The 16008-nt window shown below is 36.7% G+C and overlaps 1 protein-coding gene across 2 annotated transcripts in view; it reads right to left on the bottom strand.

Moving 5' to 3' along the window:
* UBR2 (ubiquitin protein ligase E3 component n-recognin 2) overlaps positions 1-16008 on the bottom strand; it is a 55383-nt gene that overhangs the window by 37845 nt on the left and 1530 nt on the right. For both annotated transcript variants that reach the window (XM_059841147.1, XM_059841145.1), the window contains exons 2-8: positions 11952-12211; positions 9495-9573; positions 8020-8133; positions 5097-5224; positions 4708-4846; positions 2904-2966; positions 1533-1653 (exon numbers count right to left, since the gene is read on the bottom strand). In XM_059841147.1, coding sequence (XP_059697130.1) covers positions 1533-1653; positions 2904-2966; positions 4708-4846; positions 5097-5224; positions 8020-8133; positions 9495-9573; positions 11952-12211 — 904 coding nt within the window. The remainder of the gene's footprint in view (positions 1-1532; positions 1654-2903; positions 2967-4707; positions 4847-5096; positions 5225-8019; positions 8134-9494; positions 9574-11951; positions 12212-16008) is intronic.

Raw genomic sequence — 16008 nt, 5'->3', positions numbered from 1 at the left:
CACAGCAGAAGATCCCTCTACCTGTCCCTCAGCCATTGTTCAGGGACATTTCAGTGTAACCACCCAAGCAGCAACTCAATCCCCCCCAAGTCACAGATGAAGGGTAACAGACTGTTCAAAAGATTGATCAGAATTTAGTTGTTTGGGTGTGTTTGCTAAAAAGCTAAGGGAAACCAACTCTTTCAGAAGTGCATTTCACAAAACCAGACTCTGAGTATAAGATGCATACCAAGACATGGAAGGCAGTTCAAGTAAATGAGCACACTGGTCACAGACAAAATGTATGTGTGCTGTTTACAAACAAACATGCCTTCTGCCCTTCTGAATCGAAAAGAACTCAGCATTTAACAAGCTGAACTCTTCAGAACTTTAGAAACACTACATACACTACTCAAAATTCAGTACTTTCTTCTGCAATATGAGACACGAATGACATAGTCAAACTACCTTTTTGCAACTGTCATTTAGTGCTGAAAATTAATGACTGTGGCACCTGGCACAAATGATGTGGCACAACAGTGGACTTAAAATGAGAAAGACAGTGCCTGCCTACATGTTTCACTGAAATGAAAATTTCCCACAGAAGGAAACTTTCTTCATAACTCCTATCTACTAATACCTACTGTTCAAAAGTTTGATTTACTTATCTTTAAAATTTAAACATAAACTACTTATGTTTCAAAAGCAAGAACACGTTATAAAGACCCTGTGCATGAAATCTTGGTTTTCCAACTATCAGTCTAATGAAACATACAGTCTCTGAAGAAATTATGCAGAACACATGTGCAATATGAAAGCTGAGCATGCTTTGCTAATACCTCTTGCTAACGTTTCCAGATTAAAAAAATACAAATTGCAAGGGGGTCTGTATCTACATTTCTCCATCTCAGCAGTTTGTCACTTGGCCTTTTATTTCCTCCCATACCCTACACCTTTACAATCTTATTATTTACCAGGACAAAGGGGGAATGAAGTGAAAACAAAAACTGAGCATTCCCATAAAATCTGATACTGCGCATCTTGATTTCTTTGAAGAAACCTCTTTTAAAAAATTTGATTAAGACTTTGTCAGCTTTTATACTTACCAAAACCCTCCACAATTCCTTGCATTTTCTCTGTTCTACTTAGCAAAAAATCTGAAGCAATCGCTTTCATCTACATTCCTCAAATTACTTCTGAATAATTTTGTTTTATCTAATCAGACAAGTTATTTTCAGTTTACTGCATTCATTTAAAAAGAAGTAGGGACTGAAAAAATAGCTTTTTGGCACTCTGCATTTGACAGTGAGTCTCAGCTTCTGTTCAACAGCAACTAAACAGAAACGACTATGTAAGACTGGTAGCACTTTCACATGGAAGTTAGAATTCAGAACAGCACTCCAGTAAGAGAAAATAGAATGAAGTCTGACAAGTTATTAATAGCTTTGCCTTATACATTATATATCTCAAATAAGTAGACAAAATTGCTTCAGAAAATCAGCTCCTCTCACAAATATTCTCTATTTTATCTAAAAAATATCAATTTTGCCCACCTGAATATCCAATAACACTGCCAAGCCAAGTTAGGAGCTTCAGACCAAAGCTCTGATGGGCAACAATAGAGGAATGCATAACTTGCACTTTCAATGGCTTTGTCTGACGACTGGTATTTCTCTTAAAAAGAAAAGGGAAAAGGAGGCAATGCATATTTAAGTGAGGACTGGCATATACTTCTATACAGAAATGCAGCATTCCTGTGATTAATTTTGATAATTTATAATATTAATACATATTCTAATTACTAACACAGACATAGCAAACCCAAAAAAAGTCTGAATTTTGTTTACCCTATTAATATTTGAAGGACCTTATTATGCAATATCAGCATATTTAGGTCAAACCATTTTCCACTCTTGGCCTGTTATCAATGCTCACACTGATCTGCTGCATTTTACTGATAAGCAATCCCACGTTCAACCCAAGACAGCCATGTATGTTTGTCCCTCTCAACATGACAGGCAAGTCATACTGCACCCCATCATGGAAACTGACTGAACACAGACTATTTTCAAAAATACAAATGAAATACAAAGAGTTAAACAAAAAAGAATGTACTCTCATCTATGTGTTAGAAAGCATAATAGTTAGATGATACACATAAAAGCCATTTGTTCTTTGCCTACATGGGCAGCAAGTTAAAAATATTGCACAACATTATCTTTAAAAATATACTAATGCTTTCAAAATATCTTCAGTAGTTAAAGAACAGTAACTCCAGTTGCAGCATTTGCTTTTCAGAGGTTGCAGTATCACACATAAACTATTTATTTCATGTGATTAAGTACTGGACTACAGCAGTTAACAAAAAATTAAAAGAAAACATTCTTACATTTTTACATGGAAGAATTTTGCAATATATAGATATTAATATATATACCTATATAAATGCATAGATGCAAAATGAAAGTATTTGCATTTTTACACTTGGATTCAATCAGGGATAATTTCCATAACTGCTGCTGTGAAAGACATAAGCAACTTCACACTATAGGAGAAAAACTGTAATAATTTAATCTCACTGATATGAACTAGCATGTTATTTTAAAAGATACATTCAAAGTTCCTGGCCACATCTGTTTTATGAAGGAAAAAAATTGTCTACAAACTTCTTTTTAGAAAATTATTTTGGGTGTCAGGTAGGCCATAGTACGGAAAAAAACCCCAACAAAAGATCAACAACAACAACAACCCCGTAACCCAGTCTTTTGATACCTCTACTCTATTGTAAATAGAATCTCCAACACTTTGAATCATTAAAATACAATGAGTCATTATGATAAGAATATCACAAACTGGGTAGCAAAACTCCTTTTCCTTAAGATGAGGCAAGTAAGGAGATAGCATCCCTTACCCCCATTACTTACCACTATCACTGATTTTGCCTGATCACAGTATTGGAAGTCTCCGTATCGAACAGACCTACGGCCCTGCAAATTCAGAAAGATGTAAAATTACCACCAGCTCCTAAGCAGGGAGTCCCAATTCTGTCTTCTACATTAGTATAAAAAGCACAATAAAAGCCTCAGATGCATGCTAACTACTCTGCCTTTCATGCTAGTTTCACTTTTTAAAGTACTGTATATAGTTAGAGACTTGGATTTCCCAAATGCACCCTGTACTTTTAAAATGAAGATAAAATTGTATCATATATTCATTTACCTGTTACATTAAGTTTTCTGTGTATAACATTGTTCTTAAGATGAACAATGAAAAGAACTACGCTTCTTTTATTAAAATACTGAAAACATTAGTGTAAGATTGATTAGTGCAATACAACAATTAGTACAAAGGCATTAATCATTAGTTTTGATATAACTTGAAGATATTTCAGATATTTCAGTGCCTTTTAAAAAGCAGATATTAAAGTTAACCGGTCTTCTAAACATACAACAGAAGCACTTGTTTTATTCCAAAAGAAGCTTTTCAGTCTTTCTCTACTGTCAATCCACACATCAAAATAGATAATTGATTGAATTTAGAGCGTACTGCAGACAGGAAAACGCACTGGCATTTTAGATCTGATGCCAAATCACTGCTTCAGGCATAACATTCTCATTTCTTTCACATACATGCTCATGTATCTATATATGATGCATTCATGTATGCATTTAGAAGCAGAAGGCATCAACAGTAGGGAAAAATCTGAGTGTATCCCACAACACACAGCACATGCTCAGGTCAGCTCATATTCAGGGACAAGATGCGAATCCTTTGGTTACCAGTATCACAAAAGATAGACCAGTGATAACACAAAACCAAAATCTAGTTCAGGGTTAAGTAATATGAAGTGGTTATATTTCCTGCTCCACTGACCTCCCTGAACTACTTTAACCACCTAAAATAACACTCCCATTTCCATCTGGGAAAAGAGTTCCTCCCCACACTAAAACCCAAAAAATAGGCACAAGACAGTAAGTCAAGTAAAAAAGATACTTTTTTTATGTCAGCTGCTTACAGGTTCATTGCAAAAATAACAAGGTGCAGTTACCCAATGAAGTTTCACTTTCTTTGAAAAAATGAATATCAGCCACACTACAAACACAGCTCACAGAGTCCTTCTGAAACTGAAATACTAGTTACAATTATATTCAGCATATAGTGATTCTGAACTCCCTGTTCCTCCTAAAAACTCTGTTAAATGCTTTTACCTCTTCCTGCCACTGTAATCTGACAATTATGAAAAAGAAAATTAAATTAAATTTAAGAAAGAAACCACAAATCCTGAAGAGTTCCACAAGCACCAGAAAAAAAGCAGTCAGTTATGGATTTTATCCCTCACACTTAACTGGTGTTATTCTGAGAAGCATTTCCTATGTTTGGAGCATATTTAGGGGCTCTTTCAATGTCAGCTCCATGGTTCAGCCAAAGCCGCTGCCCATTTTTGACAGAGGAGTGAGAAATACCTTGGTATTTACACTTAAAAGACCTACTAGAATACATTTACATTGAAACATATTCAGTATCAGGTCTGGTTTGGACTGGCCAAATACTGTTTAGGCACAGAGACATTTAGTATTTAGTATTTAGGCATCTTAGGGTGGTATGACACACAGGACTCAGAGACTCACATTAACCACACGCTTTGGGAAAACAGACTTAAGTAAGTATAGTCATAAAACAAACATTAGGTCAAGGTAATTAAAAAGTTCTATCAATTAATTCACTTACATCTCTATCTACTGTTGTTGCAAAACCAATGGCTTCCTTCTGTGTGCAGTTGACAGCCTTTTGAAGAGTATAAATAACTTGTTCATAGGTATGGACTTCATCATTAAACAGCATGCAGTAGTAAGTGTCACTCTTCTCTCTTCAAAGCAAAGATTGAATTTATGTCACTCAAAGCAAGGATTGAATTTATGTCATTTAAAGCAATGTTAAAAGCAAAAGCAAGAGCAAAGGAAAAAATATGAGAAATACAAATCTACTACAATGATTATATACAAAATATTTCTGACAATTTCAGGAAAGGCGGAAAAGATCCTTAAAATCAGAACCTGCATTTTCAAATGCATATATCTGTAAACGTTTAAAAGGCAGAAGACAAATATTATACTTACATCATTTCTAGTCCAGGCAATTCATTTTCTTTTTCCCATGTTAATATATCTACTGCATATTTAAATGTAATAGCAAAAATATTATAAGCTCTTGCTACCATATCTTCTGGTAAGTGCACAAGAGGATCCTGCAAAGTAAATATAAATAGCAAATGAGAAATTAAATGACATTCAAAACAAACTGTCAAACTTGCACCTCTCTTTATCAGAGATGATGTAAGCATCTTTAATGATGTCTTTCTTTAAATGACTTTTCAGTTGAAAGGAACAGTCAATAATCATCCTGTTTTCTTCTTCCAGTTCTACAGTGACAGTCACCAAAGCTCTAATCTAGCATTCAGTACCTGAATGTTAACTTGCCTCTGATCACCCATTTACATTTTCACACATTCTTCCATTCTCAGACTCCTTGTTCTCACTCCTGCACACCTTTTAAGATAGTTCTTTGGAAGAACTTTAACCTCAGCTGCATTAAAATGTGCTTCTGCTATGCCTTCAAAACCATAATTTCAAATCCCTTTATCTTTTGTTCCACTTATCAATATTAGTAAACTGCAGAATAAAAAGGACCATGCATCTCTTGTCCTGTTTTATATGCAGCATGCATTAAAAGGCATAAGTCTTATCTATCCAGGCTTATACAACATGCAGCACACTGGCATCATGATTTATGATGCACGTCTCCTATATGCTGGGTATATAAATAATTAACTTCTGAAATGTAAATAGGTGTTTCATAATGATCTGTCCACATCTCAGTCTTGCTCACAAAGAGCTGCTTCCCTTTTGTCTGTGGACCATGCACCCATTTGTGCCTGCTCTGTGCTCTCCATTTGACAACTGCAGCAGCCCCCACAAACTTGTCCTGCTCTCTGCGCCAGAGCAGAATGGAGGCTGCTGCAGGTGAGGGAATGAAAATGTGGAGGGGGAGGAAGAGATGAGCTGCCTCAGTCTGCCAAGTCAAATGGACCACTTTTTGGAACAGCAAATGAGAACCACTGGCAAGTGCAAGTGCAAGTACCACTGCCATTTCACTCCAGTCCATCTCAAGGATGGTGAATAGAAAACATTATAAACCTCTTCTCTTAAGGAAGTTGTCTTTTACTCTATCAAAATTTTGAGAACAGCTAGCTCCTCTTCTACAAACCTGGAAAGGGAACTCTGCATGGCCTGCAGGTCACCTGGATATACACCATACACTGGGTCACTGACTTGATTCACCATTTGATATTTTGACATATGTGTTATTGCTAGACAATTAAAATATTTAACAGTGGCCCAGTTTCTGGTTTAGGATTACCTAATACGAAATTCTGTGCTCCACTACAGCTTAGGTTGTATAAAAATGGTCACAGTAAGAATTTCTCAACTTAAGTCTGCATCATCTAAATGAGGCTCTTGACAGTCAGCAATTCACCTGTACTAATAAAGTTTATCCTCTCCACCCAAAGACTCTCTGGGAATATTTGGAAGCTTTACAAGAGTGGTAAGAATTGCCATTTCTCTTTCTTTTTTTTTCCCCTTCATTAAAAATTATGCAGGGTATGAAGAACTATCAGCTACCAAAAGCAAAGGCAAACCATAAGCAGCAGCTTTCCTTCCACTCCCAACACTTTCAACAAAAGTACATATCAGGGCAAGGCAGAAAATAGGCTCCAATAATGCTCAACAAATCATCCTTAATCTACCTCAAACACAACACTGCATAAGAGCTCTCAATCTTCCTGGTTTATGGGGAAGAAACACAAAGCCTGCCCAGAACCTTGATTTTTCTGTCAGGCACACTCACTGTGTGAGTATCTTTGGGCACAGAAGTAGCAGTCCACCCAAGATTTCATAACAAGCCTTTCCTAAGGCTGCTGACTAATGTAAACTAGCATGTAGATCAAGTGGTGAGTCCAGCAACAGTGCTAGAGTCTTAGGACTGAGAGAGTGAGAACAGATTTTAGAAAGACCACTGTCACTGAAAATACAATTACGGTTGCTTCACTTAAACCATCAGATCAACAAAATCACTACCAATGCTTGCCTTAGATGTTCCCTTTTAAAAAAATCTCGCAGAAGTTATACTATGTAAGAACAGATGTGAGTGGCTAGGTCAGAAGCCCAATTAGCCACACTCATTCCTGAGATGTAATAACAGATAAGAAGATTATAAGCAGAAGACAGAATGCTTCTTTAGTCTCCAGTAACTTAAGACACTAACACTTCCCACACCAAAGATGGTACCTACAATTTTAAATGGCCATTGGTAATCTTTCCTTCCACAACCATGTTAAATTTCCTTTCAAACATGTATAAACTCTAAACAATATTGTTTTGCAGTGGTTAGTCCAACTCCAGCTTGAGTTCTTCCTGTAAGATGTGGCATGTCCTTTTGCATTTAATATGTCCAAGTTATTATGCTCTGATTCTGTGGTAAAGATGTGTTCTCTATTTACCTTCTCCATACCAAACAAGCTCTTTTAGAGACGTCTATCTTACACCTCCATTATGAATTTCCTGTGACAGCAAGATATTTTGATTTTTAAAAATCTGTGCACTTCCCTTTGGTAAGAATCAGAGTATTTGTTGCACAGACAGCTGAATTTGGCTTCTTGGTGCACATGTATACATACAGATCTTTTTTTTTTTCTCATGTGGCAAAATGCCTTGACCTCTGAGAATATACAGAAAAACAAAGAAACAGAACTAAAACTGCAGAGGTGACCCAGAACATACAAAATGAAGCCTTTAAGTAGAAAACATTCTAAGGAATTTAAGATATATAATTTCTGTCTAACACTGTTGTTCAAATATTACTATTAAAGTTCCTACAGCCTCTCATGCAGACTAAAAATAACCTCAAGTGAACGATTTCTATATACACACACATATACACAGCTAACAATGTTTTAAAACATGATGCCTCAATTGTAATTACCTCTTCTTCTGCAGTTTCTGAAGTGTTAAGTTCATGCTTTTGACAGTAAGGACCTTCCTTCCAAGCTTCTGTATCACCACAGTCACAGAAACCTCCTCCACCTGATGTTGTCATCTAAAATTATTTAAAAACAAAGCAGTTCATGTGAATATGCATATATATCATATATGCACATTAAGAAATGAGCAGTCACAGCTGTACCACAAAAGCAGTATCACAACACCTGACAGCTGAAAGCTTGTCTACCTCATCAGTGTGCCTATGTCAAAAGAAAAAACCCTGAACAACAAAACACCTTCAAACACCTCCATTCTGCCCCACCTGAAGTTTTCTAATTTCCTGAATCAATGACTTGCCATGGCATCTGTACAAATTCTCAGAGTTTTAATCTACAAACCTAAATCATTTACATGGCACTGTTATACACTGAGTGAAAGATGTGCTTTATGACAAAAGGAATTGAGAGAGTTAAACTTTTCACAAATGTAAGCACAGGGAAAAAGCATTGAAAAATTTTAATGGTATATTTACACTGTTTAAATAAAATTTATTTTAAAGACTACCTCAAGTTAATAAGTGTAATAATACTTTTAAAAATCATACCTATTAACTGATGCGTAGAATAATTCTTTTACCTATTTTTGGCATACTTGATATACTCTATACATCCAGGCACATCTCACAGTATCAACAAAACTAGATGGACATTTGAAAGAACACTTGCTTATACTTTTGGATGTTACCTAGACTTGTTAATTCAATAGGATCAAAAAGTAAAAACCTATGTAACAAGAAGTAAGTTGGTAGCAGCAAATTTGGCAGGGTGTCTTGATAAAAGTTCTTGTGCTTTGAGTTTTTTCCTGAATCCTAGCGCTCAATGTGACCATGCAGTGAACAGATTTACATTAGCAGCAGTGCAGTATTGTAAAAAACAGATTTACAGAAAGGCTGCATTGGTAGTTTTCACTTAACTTCTTATTTAAAAACACACCAACGTCTTCTTGGCTTTGTTTTCAGGGTTTTTTAAACTAATCTGTACTACTAATAATAGTATATTACCAAAATAAACAGCATTTACAGTTTTCATTTTCTATTTAACTTCAGGTCTAAGCTTTACATGGAAGTGGCTTCTTAATAAAGGTTTTCAACAGCTTTTAAAAACAGTCAAACACAAAGAACAATTCAAAACCCAAGTCTAAACCTGTAAAATTCACTAAAGGGTGTGTGTTAAAAATAACATACATTTGTAAACTTAACTGTTGCACATAAAATTTAATTGCTCAATATTTTAAAGGGTTAACTTCCAGAAGTTACACAGATGAAAACACTCAAGTTCACAGAGGATTACTGCAGACATTCGGAACTTTGTGTTCATTCAGCATTTGGAAATTCTGTTTACATTCTCAAACTTGAAACTGTTTCACAAACCCACAAAATCACTTATAACTGTTCCATTTTCCTGCAAGATCACTAACCCTGTATCGGTGCTCTCTGTGAATGCTTCCAAGAAAGCATTCCATGCACAACACACAAGTTGGGTCAACTGCGCAGTCTCTGAGAACAGCAACAACAGAAAGAAAAAAAAAAAGCATTAAACACTTGCTTTTGCCTTAACACATTTTACAATAGATAATTTTCAAATATCACCAATATCAACCTTTCAACTAATGTATATATTACTCTGAAAGAGAAAAGGTATGGCTTTAAAGAGGGTAAACAAATTAAATAGAAAAAAAAATCTCTCACAACAGAAGAGCCTTTAAAATACTGTGTGGGTAGCATGTCTAGTTTGGGTAATATAGACATTGCCTTCAAGAGGTGAGACAAGTATACAGGCAAGTAAACAGATGAATTACATAACCCAGAATAAACCCAAGTAAGTTCTCTCAAGTACAGAGCACCAGCATTAATGATCTCCAGCAATCAGAGAAGACATTTTTCACTGAATACTGAGAAGAAAGATCACACACAACAGACTAAATCAAACCTCTGCTTCCAAGTTCAGCCCTACAAGCTCACTGATGAGCTGCAAGAACACAATTTGATCAACCAGGAGATCAGAGACCATAATAAGGTCTTGTCTATAAACACTCCTGTATTAGACAGAAGGAGTATTTCTAGTAAAATGGGCTAAACCAATGAGACAATTAGCATTATATTTAACCATCTCCCTGAAAAACACTGAAAATGTATGAACTCATGTAATGCAACTGACTTGAAGGCACCTCAAGATTAAGGCAGGTGGGTTTTGCAACATAAAAAAAAATAGCAAGAGAATGACTGTCTTATGATGATGGTTATTAAAACCAGAATTCAGGGAAACAACTTATTTTGTTTAAAAGAAAACACTAGAGATCACATGAAATTTCATTATCAAAAATTCTCTTAATTTCATGTAACCAAAATAGATGATGGCAACTATGACTTACTATGTGCTTTCTCCAGAGGAGCCACTAAAGGTGAAAATGTCAAAGCAAAATTACACAATATTCTCCTCTTTTAGAATAGTTTATGTCCATGGTATTGTTTTTTTAGATTAAATAAAACAAATAAACTACCACATAATGCAACAACATGCATGCAGGATTTGGTAAATCAGTTCTAAAATACAGAATGTTGATTCCTCAGAGCTCTAAACTCATGGCAGTATACTTACAAATTCAGTACCATTTGTCAAGTAATTTCTCAGACAAGTAACTGTGCCTATACCTAAAGCAGAAGGAGACCTGAAAGTTGTACAGCTGCACAGAAAATCCACTGCTTTTTAACGTGGACTTGGAATATAATTCTTTGCTGTATTCCACAAAAGCTTAATTTAAACTCTCATTAATCTTCATTACCAGCTGTAAGTTAAAGAAAATTAGCACACAGCAGGAATCAAATGTTTCCTGATCAACAAAAAAAAAAAAAAAAAAAAAAAGAGAGGGACTCTATCCTCAGTATGTTAATGATCAAATACTGTTCATATGGAGCAATGAAAATGTTGGGAAGTCTGTAATCTTCTTCTAAACACACTTGCTTTTTCAAGACCAACAACTCAGTACGTATCTGAAGTACCCACCAGTTTAATCTTATCTCTCTCATTATAAAGAGGTCTCAAAGCATTTCCAAACCCTAAGGCCAGTAAGGTATTATGTTTCTAGAAGAGGAGAACACTAGAAAGAAAAATTCTTCCACTATCATCCTCTCCTTGTAAATGAAGGGGGTGGAAACCCAGACAAATAAACCCTTGAAATTGGAGAGACATTCTGTCCCCATGTCACCTCATCAAGTGTTCAAGTGTCCCAGTGAGTGGTAGAAACCACACAAAATGACAGGAATTTGTGACACAAATAAAACTTTAAACTACAAACAGTTCAGAATATAGAAGATGAAAATGAACCTACAGCTAGTAATACAATGGCTTAAAACTGAAGATTCTTTTAAATACTTGTAATTGGTTAGGAACTTTCTGTTCTCTTTCAAGTAAAAGCATTTTTAGAGAGATCTAGAGATAGGGGTAGGGAAGGAGCTAGAAGCTGATACGCTTGTTTTAAGCATCTGATAGATTTGTTTAGCAGGCCATGGAAAGAGGTCTAAAAAACAAGATCAACCCTAACAGCTGATACTAAACACCCAAAAGGCACACACATACACTTGCCCACTTACTTCTGATTAATGCCATTAAACCACCCTGAAAGGTCACCCCAAATTCTTTCTTAATCTTGCATTTCTTTTCTACAGAAATCACTCTACATTATACTAATTAATATTTTTCCATTTATGTATCTGCAGTGTTAATTTTCCGTGATCCTACTTGCCATGAAAGACTGCAAGGTTGCTTAAAAAATATATTTCAGTTTTTAACTTTTCATTAGGACAGTATATTCTTATTGCAAAATGTTCCATGACTTCATAAATCATAAATACTTCACAATGTTAAGTTGAACTACCTGCAAGAATACGTAGGCTCTCCCACTTTAAAGACGCGGCCACACAGATGGGAAGGTTTGTTTGCTTGCTCAAGCTTTGGAAAACCAAATGCAGGATCTTCACCACAAAGATACCATTCCAATGGTCCCAGCAAAACGTGTTGTGCCAGCATGTCTTCTCTCTGAGGGGCAGGGTTGGGACCCCTGCAGTAAATTTTTGGTACATAATAGGCCAAATGCTGGTATACTTCTTTTTGAAGGTCATTTGCTTGCAGCCATTTCTTTTATATTAGAAAAAATGAGAACACAAATTCTTCATTAATAAACACACCAAACATAGTTCTAGCCACATAGGTTATTTTATTTCTATATGAAATATCTAAAATGTCATTGCAAAACTAGAAAGGCATGCTTCCTTTTAGGTGTTAAATCTAAATGATCACAAAAGACAGACGTTAGGAAAGGAAGAATTAGTTTCCTTGCTCACATTTTATCCTTTTGACATACAGAAGATTTAAGAGAAAAATTCACTAAAGTTTCCCTCCAGGATGAATGGCCAGTAAAATGTTGGCAGTGATTTTTAGGATACAGTGATTTTTTAGGCCTAGACTATGTTGTTCACATTTCTCTGGAGTGCAGACAGTTCCTGCCAGCTTGGGACACAGAGGATCAGTGGGAGCCTGGAGTTGGCAAGGAACAGAGACAAAAAGTACATGGAGAAAAGCAAACACAGCATTAGGTAACAGTCCCTTTCTTATTTAATTTCAACAAATCACCTGTGGAAAAGAAGGAGTTTTGGTTTCTCCTTCAACCAAAGTAACTCATCGGAATTACTATTTCAAGTGTGATGTTAGATCCATGAATTCTTGCACTAGGTTTGTGAGGCAAGGTTTTGGTAGCAAGGGGGCTACAGGCTGGCTGCTATTAAAGCTGCCAGAAGCTTCTCCATGTCTGAGAGGCAGCACCAGATGCCTCCAAGATGGACCCACAGCTGGCCAAAGCTGAGCCCAACAGAGACAGCAGCAGAACTTCTGGGATAACAGATTTAATAGGGAATAGCATATTTAAGGGGACAAAAAGAGCAGCTGGGAGATGTGAGAAAGAATATCAGAAAATAACAGCTCTGCAGACACTAAAATCAGTGTAGAAGGAGGGGCAGGAGGTGCTCAGACACGAGAGCAGAGATCTCCCTGCAGCCCATGGAGATCCAGCAGGGAACAGAGATCCACCTGCAGCTCATGGGGGATCCCATGCTAGTCACAACAGCTGGATGTTGCTAAGAGGCTGTGACTCCCCAGTAGGAAGCCAAGGCTGGAGCTGGCTCCTGGCAGGACCTGTGAACCCATGAGAGACAAGCCCAAGCTGGAGCAGGTTTGCTGGCAGGACTGGTGACACCACGGGGAACCCACACTGGGCAGCCTGTTCCTGAAGGACTGCACTCTCTGTGAGAGACCCAGGCAGGAGCAGTTCATGAGGAACTGTAGTCCATGGGAAGGACTGACACTGGAAAAGCTCATGGAGGACTGTCCTCCATGGGAGTGAGCCCACACTGGAGCAAAGGAAGGACGTGAGGAGTCCTGCCCCAGAGGAGGAAAGAGTGCAGGGACAACATGAGGAACGGACCACATCCCCCAGTGCTGCTCAGGAGAGGAGGTAGGGAAAACACGAGTGAACTTGATCCAGGGAAGAAGAGAAGGATGGAGGGAAAGTGTTTTTAAGATTTGGTTTTGTCTCTCATTACCCTGCTCTGATTTGATTGGTGATAAAGAAAATAAATTTCTCCCCTCGCCTGTTTTGCCAATGGCAGTAACTGGTGAGTGACCTTTCCCACTCCTTATCTCCACCACAAGCCTTTTCTTGTATTTTCTCCCCTCTCCAGCTGGGGAGAGAGAGAGCAGCTTTGGTGGGTATTTGGCACCCAGCCAAGGTCAACTCACTACAATTCTCCTAGTCAATCAATTGTAAAAAACAATATTGGCCGTTTTTAAAAGGCATCAAACCACAGAACTGCCCTTAGCCACTTAAAAACTCACAGCTTCCCCTAGTTTGTTTCCCCCCACCCCTCCCCCGTATATACACACATAATAAAAAAAATACTTGAGGAGACAACATTTGTTTTATTTCTGCCTTGTGGATAACAAATTTAGAAAGGTTTAAACTCTAAGTTAAGACTGCAAGGTTTTTATAAGGAACAAATGGGAGCAAGCAGATACTGCACGTGTCCACTGATTAAATCTTGTGTTACATAAACAGCCTCAGCATGCTATTTCTCATTGTAAATGTGACAACCAGATACCCCCTGGCAAAAAAAGAGTTCAAAATCAACCTAAAACTGTACATGGAAATGCAGAATTAATTATGCCAAAATAAATGGGTTTGGTGATCAAATATTAGAGCTTGATTTACTCTGAATTATTTATAACTTACTCTAAAGAACTTATGTTTGAGATAACACAGTTGTAGTAAGTTCCTCAGGATACAGACATTCAGAGTCAGCTGAGCATCTGTGCAGACTGACTGCATTTTTGCCTTTTTTTAAAATATACTGAAGTAGTTTCATTTATTAGATATGTTTTTCTGAAGCAGAACTTGGTATTTTAAAAAACCCTAATTCGTCAGGGTGCTTTCTTCACTTCTCTTTTCCTAAGTTTGACTAAATCTTTCTATATTCATCCAGCTTTGATGGTAAAAGCCCAGTTTTTTCCCAAGGAAGTCCATGGGAAGAGGCTGCCAAAAAGCCATAGCCAAGAATCTAGAAATCTACAGATTATCTCACCATTCCCACCACGATTCAGAAAATACCATAGGAAAAAAAAAAAAAGATTAAAAATAAAGTTTTAAACAAGAATTTAATTTTTCCCGCCAGTTCATTCATCTTTTCCTCTCCTTTCATCAGTTTTGCCAAACTGTTACTACTGCCAGGAACCAACTCAATCACAGTGGCAGTGACTTAATATTTTCCATTATTTCCATTTAATAAGCTTGGTTTTGCATTATTTTCTATAGCATGTCCTAGCTATTAAACTGCAGGAATTTTTCAGCAAAATATCTTTAACAACAATCTTTTAATTCAGCAGTATATTACTAATTTCTATCGAGAAAACACACAGTGCATATTAGCTATACTACAAGCTCAGACAAATACCTAAGCAGAGAAAATTCTTGTTCCTCGAGTAAATGTCTTTCCCATCCCAAAAATTCTGGGAGTAGCTGTCTGAGAGTTAGGTGTGGCAATGATGAACGCCATCACACTTAAATCTGTTTGTGGAGCCAGTTCTATACACATAACTGCACACACAGTTTTGAAAATCAGATCCTGGATGAAATAATATCAGAAGGAAATCCAGGCTACTAGGACAAGGAAACAGATGTGACTCTAAGAGGTGCCAGGAAGGCAACTCACAGGTCTGCTGTGCAAGTAAGACTGTTAATAGAAATATATACATAGGTATAACACAGGTTGCACTGCCTTTATCAATTGCTACCTGGGGAGCACTGAACTCCAGAAAAACTACTCAAAACTTTGGAATTTGTTCTTTCATAAAAGCATTCTGCATTTAGGCAAGGTTTCAATTAGTATTTGTCTTTCTTCTACCCTGAAATCACACGAAAGACAAGCTAATATTCTACTCTCCCAAGAGAGGTTTTTTATTAAAAAGATAAGTGTATTCCTCTTCACTTCCTCCCTCTTCACACTTACTCTCCTGCAACAACTTTACTGCCCTGGGGGGAAAAAAAAAGTGCAAAGTATTGATCAAACAACACCTTACATAAGTAAATACCTAATGGTTCATCAGGGTTTCTATTAAATTCCCATCTAAGTAAGAGATACCAGGAGAACAAAATGTAGAATACTAATAAGCCATAAAATAACTCACTTGTCTGTTTCAAAAGCTAAAAGGTACAATTTATGGGGTTTTTAGCTACACAAAAAAAAAAACTTTCATGTAGGCTCATGTTATGTTAAAGAGAACTAATTTTTATTATTTTTGTTCTTTGGAAGTTTATCATTAAGTTGCTGCCATGACAAACTGAAGCCTTAAGTGCAGCAACTATTGTCTTGGAGTAGTATTACTTT

Source organism: Haemorhous mexicanus, chromosome 3 (assembly GCF_027477595.1).
Source record: "Haemorhous mexicanus isolate bHaeMex1 chromosome 3, bHaeMex1.pri, whole genome shotgun sequence".
Classification (NCBI taxonomy): Eukaryota; Metazoa; Chordata; class Aves; order Passeriformes; family Fringillidae; genus Haemorhous; species Haemorhous mexicanus.
The sequence above is the reverse complement of the archived record's forward strand: the minus strand, read 5'-3'. Positions and strand labels throughout refer to the sequence as shown.